General features: G+C 42.8%; 1 protein-coding gene across 2 annotated transcripts in view; it reads right to left on the minus strand.

Moving 5' to 3' along the window:
* The window catches only part of OLA1 (Obg like ATPase 1), a 139,135-nt gene that overhangs the window by 99,530 nt on the left and 14,166 nt on the right, over nucleotides 1-25,439 (minus strand). Inside the window, exons 1-4 of one of the 2 annotated variants that reach the window (XM_001515583.5) lie at nucleotides 16,122-16,264; nucleotides 13,288-13,388; nucleotides 7,400-7,543; nucleotides 5,744-5,871 (exon numbers count right to left, since the gene is read on the minus strand). In XM_001515583.5, the coding sequence (XP_001515633.1) occupies nucleotides 5,744-5,871; nucleotides 7,400-7,543; nucleotides 13,288-13,388 (373 nt within the window). In that variant the 5' untranslated portion in view covers nucleotides 16,122-16,264. Of the gene's footprint in view, nucleotides 1-5,743; nucleotides 5,872-7,399; nucleotides 7,544-13,287; nucleotides 13,389-16,121; nucleotides 16,265-25,439 lie in introns of those variants that run through there. The other variant, XM_029072282.2, reaches the window with a different exon arrangement.

A 25,439-nucleotide genomic window follows, 5' to 3' on the forward strand; every position in this document is an offset into this window, starting at 1 on the left:
CTTTCAGCCACCTGTATGTTACCAAGGGAAGAGGAGGAAATGTTTCAATCCAGCCAACCTTGATTATTCTTACTAAATGGAGGCAGATCATTGCTGAAGGAAAACAAGAGGTAGTCCCTTCCAAAAGCTCATCTGTACACAACTGATTTCACACCTGGATAATCTACTTTTTAATATCAGAGGTTCTTAAATTCCGAGGTAGATTCTCAGTTGAGTGGTTTGGGAAGAGAAAGAGAAACACTGTAAATGAAAATACTAATCCTGTTTAAGGAGTTTTCCAAGACATCCTCAAGTAAGGTTAGAGCAAATTACTTTGGCTTGTGCCCACCTCCCTCCTTCTCAGAGTCAATCTCCACAGAAACACCTTCCTGCATTCAGTCAGAGCCTGAGAAGAGGGTTACATTACATCTCCACTGCATTGTAGTCCAAAGGTACCCAAAAGCCTGCTAGTGAATTGGAAGGGGAATCCTTTCCCATTGTTTTCGGGTAACTGATTGATGTATATACTGTCTCCTCTCTCAGCTCAAAGATGGGAGAATGAAGGAGTAGTGGAGGGAAAACTAGACGAGTCAGAAGAAAGAAGACCAGTGAAATAAAGTTGGTTTTGATGGTGGAAAAACATAGCTTATGTGGAACAATTCTTCTTGGAACCTTTAAACCACCCATGAAGTTGCTGGGTAAAGATGGCTGACTGGCTTACTGGGTGTATGGAGGTCATATTTATTGAGTGCTTACTGCACACAGCGCACTGTACTAAGCACTTGGGAGAGTACAACATAACAGAGTTGGTAGAAACATTCCCTGCCCACAATGAGCTCATAGTCTAGAGGAGAAGAGACTAATATAAATTATGATGTGTACGTAAATGCTGAAGGAGGGGTGAATAAAGAGAGCAAAACAGAGTGGTGCAGAAGGGAGAGGGAAATGAGAGCTTAGTCAGTGAAGGCCTCTTGGAGAAGATGTGCCTTCAATAAGTCTTTGAAGGTGGAGAGAGTAATTGTCTATCGGATATGAAAAGGGAGGGTGATTTAGGACAGAGGACAGGTGAGAGGTGGGTAGCAAGATAGATGAGATCGAGGTGCAGCGAGCAGATTGGCATTAGAGGAGCGAAGTGTGCGGGGTGGGTTGTAATTGAAGAATAGTGAGATAAAATAGGAAGGTGCAAGGGATTGAGTGCTTTAAAGCCGATGGTAAGGAGATTCTGTTTGATGTGGAGGTGGATGGACAACCACTGGAGGTTCTTGAGGACTGGAGGTCCAAGGAAAGATGCCATGATAAAAGCAGCTTCGGGCCCTAAATCCTAGTCTTTGATTTACAGAAAATGTCATGAATTCTGTACTGTCTATGAATATAAGAGAAGATTAGGGAATTTGGTGGGGACTATTGGAATACACCACCTTATTTTCCATTAAAACAACAGTTCAACAGATGTCTATTTTGCTAAAACAAGCTATTGGGAATTACTGCACTGTACAAGCCAAATCCTTCCTTTTACTGATTTCAACCTTATTCCTCATCCTCAATTCTCAAAACAATAATAACAATCAGCAAAACTAGGTCCCACCCACCCTGTAGCCACAGCCTAATCCCAGAGATGCTAATATGTAATTAAATGTCCATAAAGCATTTGTGAGGAGGAAGAAGCTTAACTGAGATTTTTGAAATGCAAATAAAAACATTTAGGAAATCACTAAAGAAGGAAAAACCAAAAGAAATTGCAAATTACAAAGAGGCATGTAAAACAATACATCAATTAACTACAAGCATAGTAAATACAAAATGCTGGCACAAATAAAAACATTCCAACTGAATCTCCAATACAATAATATCTGCTACAACATGTTTTCATTTATGGTCTGGATATAACATGATTCACAAGTTGGTAAAAGTAGATTCAGTTTGGGAAAAAACTGTTTGGGGCATGCATGTGGCATTGGTCAAGATTTAGTGCTACTATGATTCAAAGCCTCAGTCTCAGCCTTTATGATTCTTTTAAATAATATTTTGTCCTTTTGCACTTTATACTGTTTGATACAAGAAAATAAGTAGCAAGGATGTAAAAGATCCTGTTAAAAGCAGACATATTACTGTAAATTTATATCGTAAAATAACAGAAATAGTAGCATCTTCAAACCGCCTATTCCGACTCAAAACTCTTACTGACTGATTACTATAACACGATTTTCACGTAACACAAGATACTAAAAGAACACAATTACTATGTTAAAACAGAAATGGCTGCTCTTAGTTATCACGATTGAAAAAGCAAATGGCTTATTTGCATCAAGAAACAAGCAACAAAGAAAAGCAGGCTTGCCAAAATAGGCTTTTATTTTTCATACTGGGGGGCTAATATATATTGTAATCTTCCAAGTTAGGAATTCTTCAGGTCTCAAAGCAACCGTTATTTTTACAAATTTTACGAGTCTTTCTTTCCTGACTTGAATTCTAGTTAAATAATGGACAACATAGCCCCGTCTCATTCATTCTGGGTGTCGGGGTTAAAAGTGAGAATGATATTATCTAAGAGGCACCAACATTGCCTCGTTGGCTCCCAGGGAGAAAATAAGATATAAAGCTACCATCATTTCATAACTGCTGTTACACCTTAGAATCTCTTGCCAAACTAAAGTCCATTATAGATAAGTGTAAAAATAGATTTCTAAAAAATCATTTTAAGTATGAATCCAGCCTGAGCAGACTAGCTGTTTAAAGAAATTGTATTGTCTCATTTCACACATTTCACTGGGCTTCGCCAAGAGATTTATTTTCAAATGTTGATCTTGGGCTTTTCCATTATTATTATTACTGCATTTGCTAAGCGCTTATTATGTGTCGAGTACTGTACAAAGCACTGGGTTAAATACAAGATAATCGGGTAAGGCATAGCCCTTGTCCCAAAAGAGGCTCACAGTCTAAATGGCAAGCAGAACAGGTATTGAACCCCCTTTTAACAGACAACGGAACTGAGGTTCTGAAAAGTTAAATGACTTGCTCAAAGTCACACAGCAAGCGAATGGCGGAGCTGGGATTAGAACCCAGGTCCTCTGACTCCCAGGCCTAGGCTCTTTCCACTAGCTCCCATGCTGCTTCTCAACTTCTGTGAAAAGCCAGTGCACAATGGATCAGTGTAAAGCAAGCTCAGTTTTACATTTTTGAAATGGGATTAAATTGATGATTTCTTAGGTTCAAAGCACAGCTGTGCATGTCTTCGTTCTGCTTAACTGAGGTATCAGGGAGCATAAGATTTGACTGGGCCCAAATGCCCTTGAAACCATAAATTGCGTATTTGCAGCTCTCTTTAGGCTCAAGAGGCTACAGCTACATAACCAAAGGTTCACCAGAGGTAAACACATGGGCAATCTATTCGGTCAAAAGGCACTCAGCAGACATAGTTCAGACTCTGGTGGGCTGGAAGAGTTGTACATACACATCTAGACTGCAAGTTTTTACATAAAAGCTAATCAGGTTGGACATAGTCCATGTCCCACATGAAGCTCACATCCCTAATCCCCACTTCACAGATGAGAATTTCATTTCTCTGAAGCCCCTAGAAGTTAAATGTCTTGCCCAAGGCCATAGGGCACACAAGTGATGGAGCCGGGATTAGAACCCAGGGCCTTCTGACATCCAGGCCCTTGTTCTATGCAATTAAGTGCCTAACAACTCTGTTGTAATGTGCTCTCCCAAGCGCTTAGAACAGTGTCCTGCGCATGGTAAGCTCTCAATAAACAGCACTGATCAACTGATTCGGTGTGCTCCTTCCAGCCACCACTCAGGGAGACCCGGGAGGCCTTGGCAATGTTCAGGCAGCGGACCAGCCAGGCTGGAGTGCAGCCACTCCAACTACAGCCCAGAGCCCCACTGAAGATGTGTTGGCTCTGCTGAGTCTCTAAAAGACTTAGCCAAAGCCCCCAAGTCTCCTGTACTACAGCCAAAATCACGGCTCCTCCCATGTCCACAAAGTTTCGTACCGTCAATCCTACCAACAGAACCTAAGAAAAAGACCCATAGCCTATTTCTGTAATAAAGTCATAATTCTATGTAACAATAAGCCCTTGACAATAACCTTTAAAATAAAACAGAAAAATCAGGCATACAATTTCAATGACATTTTAGAAGACAAAAACGCAAATCCCTAAAGGGAATAGATATTTCTACTGTTGTTTACTCCCTCAAAAATGCCTAAAACTGGCACTTCTGGACTTAAATTGCGGTTCACTCAATTTTCTGTGAATGTAAGACTATCAGTGAATGACTAATTGAAAGTTATGGCGAGACTCCATATCTCCAAGGAAACCCCACCAAAAAATCTCATTCTGCAACCTCAGGGACTTGCAGGAATGCCTTTACAACTCACCTGCCAATAAAAATTGATGAGGAATTTCCAAGCACCACAACTGAAATCAATTTGAATGCTAAGGAAATCCTTTCAGTTTCCTGCAGGTATCCGAGCCCCAGAGTACACATTCTAAACAAAGAATTGTTACAAGGTATACCCTGCTTTTTTTCTTATGAATGTGAAACCGTGTATATGTGTAAAAGTCCAATAGTGGGAAGTGGGAAAGGGATAAATTGGCATGTGTCTACCACAAATGGGTGGGTGGCCACCCAGGAATGCATTAGACAGAGCGGAAGACACACGCTGAAATGGAACATACTGGCTTGGAAAGCAGAGATCTTCAGAGCCTGTTCAAATCACAGACAAAACTTAATTTGTACATAGTTGACCTAACATTTGGGTGCTATAAGAATTATCAAACTATTTTCCCATTTTCTACACAGCATACTTGGGCACTCCTATGACCGACAATCCAATGCCAACTGTTGCAATTTCTGATAGGCCTCTCCACTCAAAACTTCTTGTATTTTTTTTCATTTTTCCTCTTTTTTTCTCACCTCTTCTTTCACTGACCTTTATATAAGAGTGGCAACTGTTGCTTTTTGTTTTCTACTATCTACCAATTTCATCTGCAGAATACATAAATAGTATTAGTAAGATTTCTTTAAACCCAGAAATTAGATTTCTTTTGAACATATAAAGTACAGGTTTAATTTCACAATGGCACATATTTTCAAAAATTATTTTCAATAACTTTAGATTACCTTAAACTATGTCTACTTAAAAAAAAAACACATAATTGTTGACATGCTGAATTGAATACCTGCTTCTAAAAATGGATGAAGTCACTTTCCCACCTCTTCCCTTACCTATCTTCCAACCCTCTCTCCCTCTTCCCCTCCTGCTCCTTCCCTCTCTCTCTCTCTCAACCCATAGAGTACCTATTCTAAAATCTCTGATTTTGGTCTCTTCCCCAGTAAGGGGTGGCTGTGTATTTTTTCATCTTGTTCTTCCTTTGCACTTTCTGTTTGCTTTTCTACTCTATCTCCTAACAGAGACCACCAAGAGTCTGTCTTGATCAAGGAGTGTGATATCTACACCTTCCCAAACTCCCAGGGGCCAGCAGAGGTTGCTCCTTTTTAATTGGTTGTTTGCTTGTCACTTCTGTTGCTTTCCCTATTTCATATTCCATATTTGTGAATACTAGGAACATGATGTACATAAAGGAGCAAATCAATTCACTTCATCCGTCAATTAGCTATCATACTCTATTCTTTATATTTTGATTAAGATTAAATATTTTTAAATGTCATCTCCTATTTGGTGTGTTACTTTACCCACAGATTTTGATAGCAACAAAATACTGCCCTTAACAAAAATTATATAAACAAGTGCACGTACTCATCAGGTGAAAGATTCCATCGCAGGCACTAATATGAGACAAAAAGGCATTTCCTAGCCCTTGGCCAGCATGAGCTCCTTTCACGAGACCAGCAATATCCACTACATTCAGAAAGGCTGGAATTTTGCTGAAAAAAGAAGGTTCAGTTTCATTAATAAAAAAATATAAGAACTGTTTCATTCACATAGCAAGATCAAGTGTGAGGTCCTGGAAGGCAGGAACTATATCCTTTCCTCTAGTGTATTTTTCCACATCCCTGATAAAAGGTTCAGCTCCAGTAGATGCTATTTACCTGGCAAATCTAATGGCCATGCAAAAGGCCACTCACTTGTCCAGGGACTAGCCTTATCCTCACTTGACTCACTCTAGTAGGCTTGCTGGATGTCCTTGTTTCATGTGTAAATTTATGAGTACACAGGCAAACTTTGTACAAGGAAGTACTTAAAAATTTAGAGAAATCAACTGCATATTGAAAATATGGTACTCAGTTTTCCTCTTTTTCTTTCCCCACTTGTTTTTGTTTAAATTAAACTGCCTATGATCTCTTGTTGAGAAATGTCTGAAAGTACTGCAGATCTGTAGCTTGGGATTGTGGTGCGAGACGTCTTAACTCATGAGTCCAAGAGAAGGGCAGGCAACCAAAATTATAACAAAACTTATTTTTGAAAATAAATTGAAAACCTTAGGGTTCTTCAATTTGAAGAGATGAGGGCAGAGAAGGAACATGATTTAAGTTCACAAGACCATGACGGGTATGGACGGGGGAATTTACAATTGATGATTAAAAGTTAATACTACACAGAAGGGAAACAAGGAGGTGTGAGCTGCAAAACAAAAAATACACTTTGGTAACAGCAGTTACTAAGTAGCATGGTATCCATAACCATAAAATAAACAGGTCAATCATGTCAGTAGGTTCAAGAAGTGTTTGGATAAATGAAAAGAGTTCCTTACAGTCTGTTCAAAGCAGAATAGTGATGTTAGCTAGTGCATCCTTAACCATTAGGATAGATGTCAAGGAAAACCTTCATGTTTCTTCAAATATCCTGTTACATCAGAGACAAAAATCCTAAACTGGATGACTCAAAGTCGCTTCTTATTTCCTATTTTCCAATGATATACTTTTTTATGGTTTAGAATTCACAGCACTTCTTGAAACCCTTTAGAGTTATTTTTAAATATGTTTGGGGGTGATACTACAAGAGAAACAGATACAGTAGATATCACTCAAGAAAATAAGGAGAAGAAGCATATCTAAATTTTCTAAAACTGTACTTTACATTAGCTGTTTAGATGTTATTATCTGAGGATTAGGTTTAAAATCATATTTAGGACCGCAGAAACTTTCTGACCTTTCAAATTTAAGTTAAAAAATATTTGTTTTTTTCTTTCAAGCTTTCAGTCGTTCAGAAAATATCCTATATTATCTGACACTGGTGATAAATTTTGCCTTCCTCTGAGAATTAAAAAAAAAAAGTTGAACTCCCTCATTACATTATTATCCATTCTCCAGTTCCCATTTTTAAAGAGAAGGGAAAAGAACATCAAGCTCATATCACCACAGGGGTTTACCAATGAGAAAATGTTAGATGTTCATAAATCACACATCTGGTCTATCACACAGTGTTTAAACAATCTCTAAATAATAACAATACCTTGGAGGCTTGTGGTATTGGCACAGGAAGTCAAATCTGTCATCTGGTACAGGTACTCGACTCTCATTGGGATCAATTGTGCAAAAAGGAAAGTTTTCTGCGGCTGCTTGACTCTTTGTTAGGACATTGAAGAAGGTGGATTTCCTAGGAACAGAAAGAAAAGACACTTGAGCCACTTTTTAAAAGCACCAATGGATTAGAAAAAAAATATTCACGGTCTGAAAGGTTATAGAAGGCTTTTTTGTTGTGGTGGTGGTTGTTCTCAATAATGGTAATTTTCATTCATTGGTTTATATCTGCAACATATTTTGTTAAGCAACATTTATCGTTATTGAAAGAGATTAAAGGATGCCTCATTTTACTTCAGAAACATGTGAATTCTCTCGGGATATGAAAAGCACCTCTAAATCACTTGGCCTTGCATAAAGGGTTAATCAACAAACTTGCACCACTGATCTTACAATAACCTGGACACTTTCCTTGCTGCTGAGTACAGCTACCAGCTACAGAGAAATGGAACACATCTTCTCCATTTAACTCTGATAAACATGAAAACCCAGCATTTGCTGAAATGAAGATATAAAAGAAAGGAGACTGTCTTGACCCATCTCAAGCTCAGCAAAAAGTCCTCCAAACCATCAGAAAGAGAATGGGAAAAAATGAGTTTTCCTCCTTTCCCTTCCAAAAACTAAGTGGAGATTAAAGAGACCTTATTTTCAACCAAAATCCAAGGCGTGTATGGAGCAGCTTCATTCTGGACTTCAAAAATTTAACATCTTGTCTACTTGTGGGCAAGGAATGTGTCTACTTGTGGGCAAGGAATGTGTCTGTTTATTGTTATATGGTACATTGCCTAGCACTCAGTACAGTGCTTTGCACACAGTAAGCACTCAAATACGATTGAATGAATGAACTTTCAAATCAATATTCTAAATATTCAAACTATTCCAGCTGCAATACATTCTAAATTTAATGTATTAATAATAATGATGGTATTTGTTAAGCGCTTACTATGTGCCAAGCACTGTTCTAAGTGCTGAGATAGACACAAAGTAATCAGGTTGTCCCACGTGGGGGTCACAGACTTAATCCCCATTTTACAGATGAGGGAACTGAGGCACAGAGAAGTGAAGTGACTTGCCCAAAGTCACACAGCTGATAAATGGCCGACCTGGGATTAGAACCCACATCCTCTGACTTCCCAAGCCCAGGCTCTTGCCATTAAGTCAGGCAGAATGGCCATCCTACAACTACATGAAATACACAAAGAAGTACAATTCTGCAGTGAAGAAAATCTTTTTGTGAAAAAAAGCTAAGAAAATCTCCATTTTCCGTGATTCTATAAAAATTATCATGCACAGTCATACTCAAAACTCCACTTCCACAATTTCCTTATCGTGGGTCATTTAAGATCTCAAAGTCCATATTACTTAGGTGTGCCAGCAGCTCTGTAGTCATGAAAAAGAAAGAGGGTGGAAGGAAAAAGAAAAGGCCTAAGGATTCACAGTTTTATTAAAGGCTTCTGCAGCACGTTAAGACATTTTGATCTTTTTAAATCTATTAAAGGAGAGAAGCTTTGCAAAAGAGAATCTGAAAGAATGGAAAAGAGAAAGTATTCTGTTCTCTAGACTATAAACTCATTATGGAAAGGGAACATGGCTGCTAAGTCTGCTGCATCGTACTCTCCCAAGCACTTAGTACAGAGCTTTGCACATAGTAAGCACTCAATAAATACGATTGATTGATCTACTATATTTAATCTAAACCTTTTCAAGTACACCTAAGGTAAACTAATTCCTTCTCCTGTTGACATTCCCTGACTTTAAGAATCCTAGTTAACCCAAAATTTTAAAGAGTCTAATTTTCCAAAGATCTAATGTAACACATGGAAACAAATTAAGTCCTTTGAGACTAGAATTACACTTTTCCTTAATTCAGGAATCATATCTTTTACTTCTGTTGCATGTTCCCAAGAACCTAGAACAGTGCTCTATGTAAAGATGTTAAGTGCTGATGATATGAGATGACTAGGAAATAATTTAATTTAATGCATAATCAAGACTGCTCTTCCCACAGTGCCCGATATGTTACTGGAGAATATTTTACCCTTGGAGAACTGACCTCACAATTACTAAAATTTATTCAAAGTCAACTGAAAAGTTTGTTTTTCCTTATTTTCTTTTATGCTACAATTCCAAGGAGCCCTAAAATAAGTCAGTTATAATAATGCACTGCCACTTCCCTGAAATGTAATTAATACAAGGGCTGAAAATAAGAGTACGAGATGGCTAACCCTTGGCTTACCTATCCTTTATCCCTCCACCTTCTACATAAAAATTTATCCATACATAAAGAAATATTTCTTCCACACTAACATAATCAGGTTATCGATACCAAATGCTTCTGAAAAATTACTTTAAAAAAGTAATCAAGCAAAGGATTTTTCACTCTTTCTTACAGGTCTGACTTTCTCTATTAATCCTTAAATACACAAAGACACACAGAGAAGTAGCATGACCTAGGGGAAAGAGCACGGGCCTGGGAATCAGAAGGCCTGGGTTCTAATTCTGGCTCTGCCATTTGCCTTCTGGGTGGCTTTGGGCAAGTCCTTTAATTTCTTTGTGCCTCGATTTGCTCATATGTTAAAACTGGGGGTTAAATACCTATTCTCCCTCCTCTGTAGATAGAGTTCTATGTGGGCCAGGGATTGTGTCTGACCTGATTAGCCTGTACCTACTGCAGAAGAAGAGAAGCAGAATTAGAGAAGCAGCGTGGCACAGTGGAAAGAGCACGGGCTTTGGAGTCAGGGCTCATGAGTTCGAATCCCAGCTCTGCCACTTGTCAGCTGTGTGACTGTGGGCAAGTCACTTAACTTCTCTGTGCCTCAGTTCCCTCATCTGTAAAATGGGGATGAAGACTGTGAGCCCCACGTGGGACAACCTGATTCCCCTGTGTTTACCCCAGCGCTTAGAACAGTGCTCTGCACATAGTAAGCGCTTAACAAATACCAACATTATTACTGCAGAGTTTAGTACAGTACTTGGCACATAGTAAGCACTTAAATACCCCAAATACATGTGGACCCTTTCTCAATAAAAGAACATGATTTTTTTCCCCCCAAACTAGTCATCAAAAACAGAAGAATGAGAAAGCCCATAATTTATAATTGAAAAAGCATTTCCTACCTAGAAACAGAAATGTGGCATATAAATTCCCCAACACGTGCTAAAACCTTTTTGCCTTTTTTTTATGGTATTTGCTAAGCACTTACTATGTGCCAGGCACTGTTCTAAGCGCTGGGGTAGATACAGGATAATCAGGTTGGACACAATCCCCGTCCCATATGGGGCTCACAATCTTAATCCTCATTTTACAGATGAGGTAACTGAGGCAAAGAAGTCAATTGACTTGCCCAAGGTCACACAGCAGACAAGTGGCAGAAGCAGGATTAGAATCCAGGTTCTTCTGACTCCCAGGTCTGTGATCTACCTACTGGGCCATGCTGCCACTTATATGATCCAATAATAATCATGTGACTCAAACAGTAAGTTGCACCTCCTTCAAGGACTCATTCTGTAGAAAATATAGTAGCTGCCTGCTTTGTTATACTAAAAGCAATCAATCAATGTAAGTATTCACTGAGTGCTTACTGTGTATAGAGCACTGCAAGTGCTTGGGCATTAGAACAAGCAGACAATCCCTGCCCTCAAGGATTTTACAAACCAGTGTGGGAGAAAAAGTCTTCACCTCTAGAGCTGAAGGGCTACCAATTTCAAATCTGGTATGGGAGAAACATTCCAGGGTTCCTTGATCAATCAGTCATCTTCATTGAGTGCTTACTGTTTACGGATACTATGTGGCCATCACAGGATTTCCATGTAACGAAATAATGCCGATCAAGTCAGAGATAGAAGTAGAAAAACCAATGCAAAACAACATGTTTCAGCAGTTTCTGCTCATTTTTCTGTCAAACTAACTTCAAGTAGGTGTTGCCACCAAAAACATATTAGTGACCACATATGCAGCCACAGTAAAATACTGAAAAACACTGGTCTTGAAACTCATTTCTGAACAGACAACTCTATAATACAGTAGATGACCTTATTTTTCAAGTGCTCTCATACTCTGAAAGTAAATTAATGACAGTGTCATAATAGCATTTTAAAAGAGGCTTGATTCAGAGTAACTTCAAAATTCATCATGCGTGGGACCGGATACTGCCAAGATTTTACAATTTTCCAGATTTTAGACTGTGACACTAGGCCCCCATGAAGCCTATTTATTGGGCAGAACTGAGATAAAACTAATCTGGAGCCCACCAGATTAGGGAGTAATTATGAAGGCAGTGTCAATTTATGTCTCACGTCTTAGTTAATAAAACTTAATGTGAATTTAAACTTATATAAAATAGTAGGGAAAATAAAGTTTCTTACTTAGGTCACCCTTGCAGAATTCATACAACAGATAATTCCCAGAGTTATTTTGCAGCTAGATAAACTGAATTATAACTAGTCTGTTTGGTTTCCTGAAACCAAGCGATAGACTCATTGGGCAATGAACTTTTTCTAGTTCATTCCATTATTACATATTTCCATTATATATATTGTACTCTCCCAAGTGCTTAGTACAGTGCTCTCTACCCAGTAAGCATTCAATAAATACAATTGGATTAACTGATTACTATGTGAATAGTATTTATTATCTTTCATTAATATAAAAGTTAGACTTTGTTAACCTAAAATGGACAGTGACTGGTCATGTTTCCAACCAACCATCTACAGTTCTGACACACTGCTTTGTGAAGGGAGGGCAACTTTAGAAAGGAGCTCTAACAGAGAGAGGAAAGAAGAAAGGGTGGAGACTGAATCTCTCTCTGTGTTCTCCATGTCTCCCAAAAAAGTTCTGCATGTTACCCTAACTCAGGCTCCTACTGGCTATTCTCCTCCCCTACCCACCCAATACAGGCAAACCCCCACAACACTGCCAAACCCCTTTCTGGATGACGGAATCTTTCCTCTAAATAATGGACATCTGCGGACATTTTGCTGATCGGAAGGGGACATCAATTGTCACTAAAAACAGCAGACATCAAGGTGGCTTTAACTAAATCAAATTTATGACTTTGCAATCTTTACTAAATTTGTTGAAGAAAATTCTCAACCTCCTCCTACCCATGTTTTTTCCAACTCTAGAAACCCTTTGTTTACATATTTATTTCTCTAAATTAATCACTTTGGGGAACAGGGAATAGTTTGATTCTGGGTACATGATTTTGCACAGGCAATCTAAAATGGTAAATAGAGGTTTTTCTCAATTTCCTGCTAAGAAGAAGAATTTCTCTGAAAAACAAAAAAAACTATAGGCTCAAAATGTAATTAAACAACATGGATACTAATGACATTTTATAAGGTAAACCTTGATCTGTAAGTGGGTAAAATGGATTTCTGTAATTTCATTACTCTCTAGAGGTACTACATAAAGATTGGGCCTCTATAAATAGTCACATTTAACTCTCAGCCTATACTAGTCTCCAGCCCAGGCCAATCAAGCACAAGTCTAGCCCAAGCAGAACCCCAGAACTGTAATTACAGGAGTGGTAATAGTGGTAGTAATTGTTCCACTGAATGCGATGTGCTGTGCAAATTTAAGACTCTGGTTCCTTCCACACTCAGCAAAACACACAGAAATGACTCAAGAGAAAACATGTCTTGACAGCGCCCATGTTTATCTGACACACTGAAATCCATCAAGAAGTACAACCATAATCTCAGCAAATTAGGTTATTAAAAATTCAGGCTTGTGTTGTCTGTTTTCAACACAATCTGAATGCTTAACATGGTAGTACTTCAAGGTGCGGCATTAGTAAACCAATCTTGCTCTTCACATACCCAACATTTGGCAATCCAACAATACCAATTTTCAATGAGGTCCCAAATCTTCCAATGATAGGATGTGGTTTAATTCCATCTCCTCCTTTTTTGGGAGGCATCTGAAAATAAAACATATTTGATTAGGACTCTCTTCACCCATGGTGTATATGTACACACACAAACACGCTTGCATGCATACACACACAAATACACACAAATATAAGCACACAAGCACAACTAAACAATGCCTTTTTAGGACCAACTATATCATTTTAAACCATAAACTATAAAAATTCTAGACAGCATCTAGCCATGGGTCACCTGAACCCCAAAGTCAAGCAATCAATCAAGGGTATTTTATTGAGCATTTACCATGTGCAGAGCACTTGGAGGGGTACAGTCTTTAATTACTGCAGCTCCAGCAAAGTATTGAGACGGCTGAGCTAAAAATAACCAGAACCAAGATCCAAAGAGGGGACTGAAATTAGCCTGTGCCCCTCCGCTACCGACCTGTCTGGTGACCGCTCCGTTTCTAAGACAGACTTTATTTCTTAAACGTGAAAGCAATAAGGAGCCATGGCAAACTTACTAAATCAATTGGAATATAGTATATTTTTACATCAGGGGACCCAAGCAGGTACCCTACCCCTATAACTGACTACCTGCTCCGTCATCCAGGCCAGGGGCACACACTAAGGATGGTGACCCCCGTCCCTCCCCGTCCCCGTCCCCCCCCCGTCCCCGTCCCCTAGGCCAGGCCACCGGACTCTGAATTCCGACAACCAATCCTTCCCCCTTTCCTTCACCCTGGGATAAATGATTGGGTGAGGCTAATGGGACTCTCCTCCTTCTTGGGCTGAAAGGCCCAGCTCCCCGGTGCAAGTCCCCACCATTCAGCTTTTAAGGGGCAAGAGGGTGACAGTTCCTCCACTCCTCACCATCTGGAGCAGGGGTGGATGCCCTCAAAATGGGTCAATCTGCCTCATCCAGAATCACTCCATGGTGGCCAGGCCCCGGGGGGAAGCAAGGGAGTAGGGGGACTCTGATGCCTGGACCCCAGGGGGACATTGGAGGCCCAAAGGGGACACTGGTGGCTGGACAGTGGGGGAGGGATGACACTGGTGGCCGGACAGAGGGGCCGGACACATAGACATTGGTGGCCGAGCAACCGTGGGGGACACACACCGGTGGCCGGGCACCCATGGGGGACACAAAATGGTGGCCGGGCACCCGTGGAGGACACACACTGGTGGCCGGGCACTGGGGAGAGGGACATTAGTGGCTGGGCACTGGGGAGCGGGACACTGATAATAATAATAATGTTGGCATTTGTTAAGCCCTTACTATGTGCAGAGCACTGTTCTAAGTGCTGGGGTAGACACAGGGTAATCAGATTGTCCCACGTAAGGCTCAGAGTTTTAATCCCCATTTTACAGATGAGGGAACTGAGGCACAGAGAAGTGACTTGGCAACAGTTACCCAGTTGACAAGTGGCAGAGCAGGGATTCGAACCCATGACCTCTGACTCCCAAATCCGGGCTCTTTCCACTGAGCCACGCTGCTTCCCAGTGATGGCCGGGCACCGGGGAGGGCACATTGCTGGCCGGGCACCGGGGAGGGGACATTGGTGTCCCGGTTCCTGGGTGGACAGGGATGAAGGAGCCCCGGTTAACGACTCTGTGCCTCTCTGGAGCCGAAAGGGGTCCCAAGGCTTTTGGCGTGGGGCCAGGATGGGCAACTCCCCCAGCCCCCGCCGTGGGTCTGCATGAAGCTGTTTATTTATTGCTATTGTTTTTGTCCGTCTGTCTCCTCCCATTAGCTGTAAACTGGTCAATGGGCAGGGACTGTCTCTATCTGTTGCCGATTTGTCCATTCCAAGCGCTTAGTACAGTGCTCTGCACATAGTAAGCACTCAATAAATACTCTTGAATGAAGCAACGTGGCTCAGTGGAAAGAGTCCGGGCTTGGAAGTCAGAGGTCATGGGTTCTAATCCCGGCTCCGCCCCTTGAGCTGTGTGATTGTGGGCAAGTCACTTCACTGGGCCTCAGTGACCTCATCTCTAAAATGGGGATTGAGACTGTGAGCCCCACGTGGGACAGCGACTGCGTCCAACCCGATCTGCTTGTATCCACCCCAGCGCTTACTACAGTGCCTGGCACATAGTTAAGCGCTTAACAAATGCCATAATAATAATTATTATTATTATTATTCTCGGTGCCGGTGTCCCACCCTCTCTGACAGTCGCACGCACAAGTCCCCGCAGGCCGGGCCCGAGCCTTAATTCCATTTATTACTATTGTTTTTGTCCGTCTGTCTCCCCCGATTAAACTGTAAGCCCGTCAGTGGGCAGGGATGGTCTCTATCTGTTGCCGAACTGTCCCTTCCAAGCGCTTAGCGCAGTGCTCTGCACATAGTAAGCGCACCCTATTTTGTTAATGAGATGTCCATCCCCTCGATTCTATTTATTGCTATTATTTTTGTCTGTCTCCCCCGATTAGACTGTAAGCCCGTCAATGGGCAGGGACTGTCTCTGTTGCCGAACTGTCCCTTCCAAGCGCTCAGTACAGGGCTCTGCACGTTGTAAGCGCTCCCTATTTTAATGAGCTGTCCATCCCCTTGATTCCATTTATTGCTATTTTGTCCGCCTGTCTCCCCCGATTAGACTGTGAGCCCGTCAATGGGCAGGGATGGTCTCTGTTGCCGAACGGTCCCTTCCAAGCGCTCAGGACAGTGCTCTGCACATAGTAAGCGCTCCATAAGTCCTACTGAATGAATGAATGAGTAGGCCCGGGGCGGCAGCGTGGATAGGGGAGCCCCGCCCGGCCGGGCCCGGCTCTCCCGCGGCCCTCACCTTGCAGAAGGGGCGGCGATGCCTCGGGTGTGTGCGGCGGAGGAGGCTCGGCGGCCGCTGGAAGGTGCGGGAGGAAGAGCGCGGCCCCGAGCCCGCAGCGGCCCGCACGGCAGTGGCGGCGGTGGCGGCGGCGGCCCCAGCACCTGCGCGCCGCACCGAGCCCTCCCATTGGTCGAAGCCTCGCGGGGTCAAAGGGCGCGGGGGCGGGAAGGGGGCGGGAAGGGGGCGGGGCTCCCGCAGCGTTGGAGCACGTGGCGCCGCCCGGTCCCTTCGCTCGCCCCGCAGCTCCCGTCGGGGGCTCGGCCGCCGCGCCCGCGCATGCGCCGCTTCCCCCCCCCACACACACACACCCCCCGCCGAAGGTCCCGTCGGGGCTCGGCCGCCGCGCATGCGCCGCCCCCTCCCCTGCAGCTCCCGTCGGGGGTTCGGCCGCTGCGCCCGCGCATGCGCCGCCCCCCCACCCCCGCGGCCGAAGGTCCCGTCGGGGCTCGGCCACCGCGCATGCGCCTCCCCCCTCCCCTGCAGCTCCCGTCGGGGGCTCGGCCGCTGCGCCCGCGCATGCGCCGCTTCCTCTTCCCCCACCCCCCCCCCCCGAGCTCCCGTCGGGGGCTTGTCGCCGCGCCCGCGCATGCGCCGCCCCCCACCCCCAGTTTCGGGGTCGTCTGAGGCCCCGCACACCGGAAGTCGGGAAGCAGTGCACAGGGTGCGAGCCTGGCAATCCCCGGGACCTGGGTTCTAATCCTGCCTCTGCCACTTGTCTGCTGGGTGACCTTGGGCAAATCACTTCACTTCACTCTGCCTCATTTCCTTCATCTGCAAAATGGGGATTAAGACTGAGCCCCATGTGGGACAGAATGTGGGCCTGGGAGTCAGGAGGACCTGGGTTCTAATCCTGCCTCTGCCACTTGTCTGCTGAGTGACCTTGGGCAAGTCACCTGACTTCACTGTGCCTCAGTTCCTACATCTGTAAAATGGGGATTAAGACTGTGAGCCCCACGTGGGACACAGTGCAGGCCTGGGAGTCAGAAGGACCTCATTTCTAATCCTCCCTCTGCCACTTGTCTGCTGGGTGACCTTGGGCAAGTCACTTCACTTCTCTGTGCCTCATTTCCCTCATCTGTAAAATGGGGATTAAGACTGAGCCCCACTTAGGACAGAACGTGGGCCTGGGAGTCAGGAGGAGCTGGGTTCTAATCCTGCCTCCACCACTTGTCTGCTGTGTGACCTTGGGCAAGTCACCTGACTTGTCTGTACCTCATTTCCCTCATCTGTAAAATGGGGATTAAGACGGTGAGCCCCACGTGGGACACAGTGCAGGCCTGGGAGTCAGAAGGACCTCATTTCTAATCCTCCCTCTGCCACTTGTCTGCTGGGTTACCTTGGGCAAGTCACTTCACTTCTCTGTGCCACATTTCCCTCATCTGTAAAATGGGGATTAAGACTGTGAGCCCCATGTAGGACAGAATGTGGGCCTGGAAGTCAGGAGGACCTGGGTTCGAATCCTACCTCTGCCACTTAGCTGTGTGACTTTGGACAAGTCACCTGACTTCTCTGTGCCTCATTTACCTCATCTGTAAAATGGGGGTTAAGATTGGGAGCCCCACCCGGGACAGACTGTGGGCCTGGGAGTTAGGAGGACCTGGGTTCGAATCCTGCCTCAGCCACTTCTGGCTGTGTGACTTTGGGCATGTCACTTGACTTCTCTGTGCCTCATTTCCCTCATCTGTAAAATGGGGATTAAGACTGTAAGCCCTACAGGGGACAGGGACTGTATCCAATCTGATTAGCCTGTATCTACCCCAGTGCTTATCGCAGTGCTTGGTGCATAATAAGCGTTTAATAAATGCCATTAAAAAAATGGGGACGAAGTAAATCAGAGACAACCCCTGGGCTTAAGGAAGAGATTCAGCCAAAAGGGGACTTGGGACCTGGTTTGACTCCTTTCCCCGTCCTTGGAAATAAACACTCCAGAGCTCATAGTTCTTAGTTTTGAGCGACCAGTGGTTTCATGAGTCTGAGATCAGTTTCTCTCTTCCCATTCAGGACTGTACAGAAGTGGCTGCTACTGGACACGTCTTTTCTGCCTCCTCCGAAGGTAGTTCTGGACATAAATCTCTTTGCCCTGAATTTAATACTTGCTAGAGAATTCCCTCAGGAGGGGACAATTACTAATGACAGGAAGCTCCCTTTGATGTGCCTGCTCCTCTTGCCTCCTTTGATGTTTCCCCACCTCCCCCTCTTCTCCCTTTCTCTTCTTCCTCCCCCAAACCTGGCTCTTCTACCCTGGAGGTGGAGATTTTTGGATGCCATCCTGACTGAGCTTGGGTCTTCAAAAGGGTTCACAGTCCTATTATTTCTGTTCTAATAGAGTCACAAGCCTAGCAATGTACTAAACATGATCGTGAAAGGGGGTTACTAGATATCGCAGATGAGTGGGTTGACTCCTTATTACATTGCCTTAAAAAGTTCTGAGGAGAGAAAATGTCTAATTATTCCCAATATACGACAGTAGACACTAGTATCGCCTCTGTGCAGAAACAATGGATTAGCAGACCACACTCATGTACTACCATAACTCATAGTTTTATTAACTACAGTAACCTCTTCATCACCCTCTCTCTTGCAATCAATCCCAACTACACAATGTCTTTCTCACCTGCAGTTTTAACCACCACCATTCGCAGACCATTAAAATTATATAATGGTTTTCGTTTATCCACCACATCATATAAGTTTCTTCATCCCTGCTCTTTTTACTACCTCACTCAGGTAGGCTACTACAGATCTCATCGTTATCACCAAGTAGTACGTAAATACCGAAATTCACACTATTCTCTGCCAGATGCAGTACCCAAGCCAGCCATATAGACAGGAGATTTGCAAAAACCTTAGGGTATTACCAGCTTCCCCTAGAAATATCCTGGAGCTCAACATATGCCCCTGGAATTTAAGCTCTAAAACTCTACTGGATTCTGAGTCAAAAGCATCACAAGTACTGGTTACTCCACACAAGCCATCCCCATTTTCATACCTAAGGGTCACCCAGATTTTCTATTGCCTGGAACAACATTTAGCGTCAATTGCCCCTGGCTATGTCACGGGAAGGAAGCAGATAGAGGCTCACTCTATCCTCTAGGAGCTTACACTCTAAAGCAGACAACAGTGATGAAAACATAACATAAAAGACAAACCCACAACTTTACAGCCCATCAGGAGCATAAGCCAAATAAATATTTATGATGTAATTGGCCATTTGCCCAAGTGAAGTAAAAATTTATGCTGATCCAGGGGTAAAGAATGCTAATTTCATTTATTTCACTGTCATTAATGCCTCAGGGAGAAAGGGTGAGCTAGTGGTCAATTTTTTGTGGGCTAGTAAATTTTTGTATTTATTTACAAGGCTGAGTTACATTATTTGCCTGGATTTTGTGTCTGGTAATGTAGGTTACTTAGCCCATGAGAATAAGATGGGAAGAAGTTGATGTTTCATTTAGGGAAATAGAACCAACTGCATTGGGGCGGGGGGAGTCAGGACAACAGTCCTAGGCTGTCTTTTATGGGGAGCTCACAAAGATATCCCCCAATTTAGTCACTGGTTCTGCCCTTGCCTAGGCACATCCCTGCTCTTAGTCCAGTGGATCAAAAGTAACTTCCCACCTTCATTCTGTATGGTAACACTTTTGGAGGAAAACTAGAAGATGAAGGGGACAGGGCAAGAAAGTCTTCCAAACTTGAGTAGAGTCATTACTCGGTTTGAGGATGGACCTGCTGAAGGTGCGACTGCATTTGCGAGTGTAACTGTCATTGAGAAAATTTTTTGCATACTTTATCCATGAAAATCTCCTGGCTCCTAGCTATTCAGATGATCATTGTTCAGACACCAGTGAGTAAGAAGGGAAAGAAATGTCCTATGGACAGCAGAACGTGATGAACTAGAGTTGTTTTTGCAAAGGTGGTAATGGTTTGCACACTCTCTCACCCAGTCGCCCTGTTCCCAGGGGCATACATTTTGAGATGAGTGCAGTCTGTGGTCATAGAACAGATTATTATTAAAATGGCAGTGGCAGGAGCAGAAACCACTGTGCCCCCCCACCCATTTGGAAAGCCAAAACTGATATGATGGACCGAATGGCTTAGAAAGGGTTGTAAGGATTTGGGGGGGGGGGGGGCGCCATATTTGTTAAGCACTTACTGTGTGCCCAGCACAGTACTAAATGCTGGATTAGGTACAAGGTAATCAGGTTGGACACAGTCCATGTCTCACATGGAGCTCATAGTCTTAATCCCCATGTAACAGATGAGGTGACTGAGGCACAGATAAGTTAAATGACTTGCCCAGGGTTAAACAGCTGACAAGTCGCAGAGCCGGAATTACAACCTAGGTTCTTCTGACTCCCAGGCCCATGCCTTATCTTGTAGGTCATGCTGCTTTTCTGAATTTAAAAAAAAACAGCAACAAAAGGACTAACAAATGAATACAAAGTAGGCCGGGAACTCCAATGTGATAAATTATCACCATGGTTTCAGTAGTCCCAACCAGCCCTGGGGTGAACTTAATGACAGCAAAGACCCAGGAGAAAATGAGGGGCTAGCTCCTCGTGTTGTGTATCCCTGGGGATGGGAAGGATAAGTACCCCTGAACATCAAATTTTCCTGTTCTAAATACCCAACTTTTGTTTATAGATGAAGAAGCAGATATAGAGGAGAGGACCAAATGGCGCATGGTCAGTTGGAAGGGAAGTTGGGAAGCTACAGATGTCGAGGCATGAAAGTATTCCAGATTCACATTAACACTGGGCTATAGTTCCTATTTAACTGCAAAACCATTTTGCATTTTTCTGTTATGGTTTATTTCAAATATGCCTACATTCTTTCTGAAAACATTCTGGGACATCTCTTTCCTGGGCCCATTTAGAGAGTAAGGACATCAAATGCTTTTTAAAATGATTAAAAGAGCAAAGAACAAGAAACTAAACACTTAAAATCATTCATTTCAAAAGCAAAGTAATTCAACACCAACTTTAGAACCTCTAAAAAAAATGCTGTAACTCCTAAACTAGATCTGGATTTGAACTGGATGAAAAAGACTCATTTTGATGAAGCACTAAGGGGTCTCAACAAAGTGAACCATGGGATCCAAGGGGATTCCATTAAGTGTTGCACACTTTCCCTGGAGGCTTTGTCAGGCAGGTCCTAATCTCTTTTTAACAACTTCATCCTCCCCCTGCAATAGCAGTATTCGAGGGTCCCCTCTTTTGCCAGAAAGGGAAATTCAAACTACTCTGACTTTCTTAATGAGACTTCTTTGCCTCATCTGAATTAGAAGCACTACAGAAATAACACTGCACAGTAACCTCCACATAACCCCTTCTGACCAGCTAAAACAATAAAGTTTCTTCTGAAGGATTTCTTCTTTAGCTAAGCATAGTAGGGTAACTTACATAGCAGGACTAAGCTGGGGGCTCACTGTACTTGAGGGAATCAGTACACTCTGCACATATATCAGTTCCTTTCACCTCAGACTTTATGGCGTGTTCTATCATGTGCTTTCCCTGTCTCCCGTAGTCGTGTTTTTTTTTCTGAGAATATACCAGAGAATCAATCCCTGTTTATTTTTGTATTGTACTTTCCCAAGCACTTAGCACAGTGCTGTGAACCCAGTAACTGCTTAATATGATTGACTGAATTGAATGAATGAAAGATAATCAAGTCATAGTTCCTGTCCCATATGGAGCCTATAGTCTAAGTGAAAGGGACAAAAAGTACTGAAACCCCATTTTACAGATGAAAAAGCTGAGGCACCGAGAAGCTAAGTGAATTGCCCAAGGTTACTCAAGCAGGCAAGTGGCAGAGCCAGGATTAGAGCTCAAGTTCTCTGACTCCTAGGTCTGTGCTGTTTCCCCTAGACCATACTGCTCCTAGGAGAATCTACCCCTCAGGAATAAAAAAAATAGACAAAAACCAGCCTTCCCTAAGATAAGATACACACAAGGAATTTTCAAAAATTTTCAAAAGGCCTGAAGGCTATAGAGCCTATAGTGAGCATTACTGTCTTCTTTTTGGAATTTTTTTTCATGGTTCACAATGAAGTTTCCTCTTTTCTCCTTAGACTGTAAGCAATTCAAGGGTAGGACCCATAACTTCTACATTCTTTATAATGCCACCATCATTTATTACAGGGCCTTGGAGACCTAATACATAATGATGATGATGATGATGATGAAAGTGAAGAAGACTAGCAAAGGAGGGAGGAAAAGTGATGTGGCCAACTCTGATATTGACAGCTCTTCACAAAGCACTGTTGGACAAAGGTTAGACTATCTCATCCCCTGCAGGCCATATATATTCCCATAATTAAGAAGCGGCTTGGCCTAGTGGATAGAGCACGGGCCTGGGAGCAAGAGGACCTGTGTTTTAATCCCACCTCTGCCACTTGCCTGCCTTGTGACCTTGAGCAAGGCAGTTAACTTCTCTGGGCCTGTTACCTCATCTGTAAAATGAGGATTAAGACTGTGAGCCCCATGTAGGTCATGGACTTTGTCCAATTCAAATAGCCTGTATTTAGCCCAGCACTTATTACAGTGTCTGGCACATGGTAAATACTTAACAAATTCAGTTATAATTTCAAGCCAAGACAACCTGGGGCAATACTCTGTCATAACAATAGGAACAGGGAGGCCTGGAGCTAAGCAGCAACTCCTTTGGGGATGTTCAATCCTCTTTTGGACTTGGGTTTTTAGTTTCATGGCAGAAAATTTAAATAAGGACAAGAATAGGGTTTGGCGGGGAGAGAGAGTACCTTCAAATACATCATACGAAAATCTGATAACCTAGATTTTTTTTCTGAATTTGAAGTATTTAAAAATTATTTTAAAATTTATATTTTAAAATTAATATTTCCATCAAATAAATGTAGTCAGTAACCCTATAATAGTTGTAACCTTAATAATATTATATTACCAAACTTTTCTCCAAAGTTATGCATTTATTCTGTAGGAAGGCATTGTTAGGTAGGCAAGGAGTCTTTAATTGTCATAATTTGAGCAGTGATGGAAATGGAAAATATTTTATTCTGGAAGTACTGACAATTTCTGTTGCATCAGTTGTATTCTGCTACAGAATTTGTAAGAGTGGTGGAGCCAAAAAAATTCTGGGACCTCATTTCTTCATTTTTTTAATGGTGTTCGTTAAGTGCTTACTACATGCCAAATGCCCTACTAAGCGCTGGGATAGATACAAGATAAGCAAGTTGGACACACTCCCTGTCCCACATGGGGCTCAAAGGACAGATGAGGAAACAGGCACAGAGAAGTTACATGATTTGCCCAGCATCATACAGAAGGTAAGTGGAATTAGAACCCTGGTCCTCTGACTCCCAGGCATGTGGTTCTCCACTGAACCACACTGTTTCCTTCCTTTCCCTTCCTTACCCTTTCTTCCCCAACTCTAAATCTCATCTCCCCAATGGTACTTAGGGGACAGGTCACAGTATAAACACTGAAAAATGGCAAAAGTAGACGTGAACTCTATTTCGATTAAAAAAAAAACAACGAATGGCTGGAAGAGGCAGGGGACTAAGCACTGGGAAAAAAATATACAAGTAAGAGTTAGACTCAGTTCCTTTCCCTCTGGAGGCTTATTATCCAAAATAAAGTGAAGAAAGATTTGGCAAAAGACAATAGGAAAAATGAAATGATGTAGATATAAAACAATAAAAAAAAAAAGACAAAATTCAGAGTCCAGCAATCCAATGGTAAAGGGGACTGGTTAGGTGCCTATGAATACTGCCACCCAAGTCATAAAAAGTCAGTCAATCGTATTTATTGAGTGCTTACTGTGTGCAGAGCACTGTACTAAGTGCGTGGGAGAGTGCAATATAACATTGTAACAGACACATTCTCTGCCCACAACGAGCTTACAGTCCAGTTACAGCCAAAGCTTCTCAACATTCTGAAATTTATAGAGGCCACACATTGCCCCCGTTTAAATCCCTCTTAGCCTCAGAGGCACAGGACATGTTGGTAATATGGACCTTGGGCGGGACAGTGGGAAAGCAGAAGGGGATTCTGGTGCTGTCACTCAGCAGTCTAGTGGAAAAACAAGCCAAGAAGTGCACTGCGACTTAAGTCCCTCTGGCCCCTCATGCACAGGGTGTGTCTGGAGCACGGCCCTGGGTAATACTGGGAGAAGGCAACGGTGGGATTTCTCAGCAGTGGGATGGGAAGGGAAAGAGAAAAGTAATTGCAATTCAACAGCTGAAAACTTAGACTGTGAGTAAATATAGTATATTTCTTGATTTGTATTTTGATGGGAAGTTCCTCCAGGTCAAAGATTATATCTTTTACTTCTCCCAAATGTTTGGTAGAGTCCTCAGCACCCCCTGAATATTGATCCAGCTTCAAAATCAATTTCACATATCTGTATACTAATAGATTCTATCGCTTTTTTATGTGAGCATTTAGTTAGCGATCCAATCCAATTCATCAGACTTTTTTTAGAGAATCATTTCTGCGATCATTGGTCCTGGTCCCTATATCCAAAGCATAATAAAAATCCTTTCTGTGGTGAAAGGAGATTATTTGATTGCAGCACCTGAACTCAGCCTGTCACAGAGAATTTGCTGATGGGGAGAGCGGTCTTTATCACTTGGCCTCCTCCCTATCCACAGGAGAGCCTAACCCAGCTGACATGCCAGTTTCAATTTAGAGGACACTTGACAACATCATCTGAAAAATTACACATTTGTGTAGTTTTGTAGAAATCAGATCCTTAAAGTGTGACCGCTCATCTCTAACTATAGGCTATTTGACTAGAATGGAATACAGTTGTCAGTTGCCAGCGCAGAAATTTTTAATGGTAGGAATCTCTAAAGCTACCTAGCGTCTCATTCTGTCTATCTTATCAGAAAGGGGTAGCATAAGTAGTCTCGGCAGAAAGACTTCATCCAAATGGTTTGATTCTTCAGTGATTATTCAGGGTTGCAGCTGCCAAACTACATGGAACATATGTTTGTCCTTTTGACTTTCAGATTTAGGGAACCATAAGCGGCATGAATTCCACTGTATTATGAAAAATTGGAATTTGTCACCCAAGACTGACCTCGCTTTCTTAATGAACCATCTCCTGCTCAGAGGCATGTGACTCACTGCTGAGACTGGATTGGCCCTTTGACAAGGAAGCACTTGCCTGATGAGGCCCTTTAAAATACCTTTTTGCAGTCAGAAGGTCTCCCTGGGCCTTCTCTGCAAAAAGGGAGAATGGGCTGTTGCTGCCGAGGTGATTTCCTCACTCAGTTGTACCCTGCTCATTACTTTATAT

The sequence above is a fragment of the Ornithorhynchus anatinus genome, chromosome 9 (assembly GCF_004115215.2).
Source record: "Ornithorhynchus anatinus isolate Pmale09 chromosome 9, mOrnAna1.pri.v4, whole genome shotgun sequence".
Taxonomy (NCBI): domain Eukaryota; kingdom Metazoa; phylum Chordata; class Mammalia; order Monotremata; family Ornithorhynchidae; genus Ornithorhynchus; species Ornithorhynchus anatinus.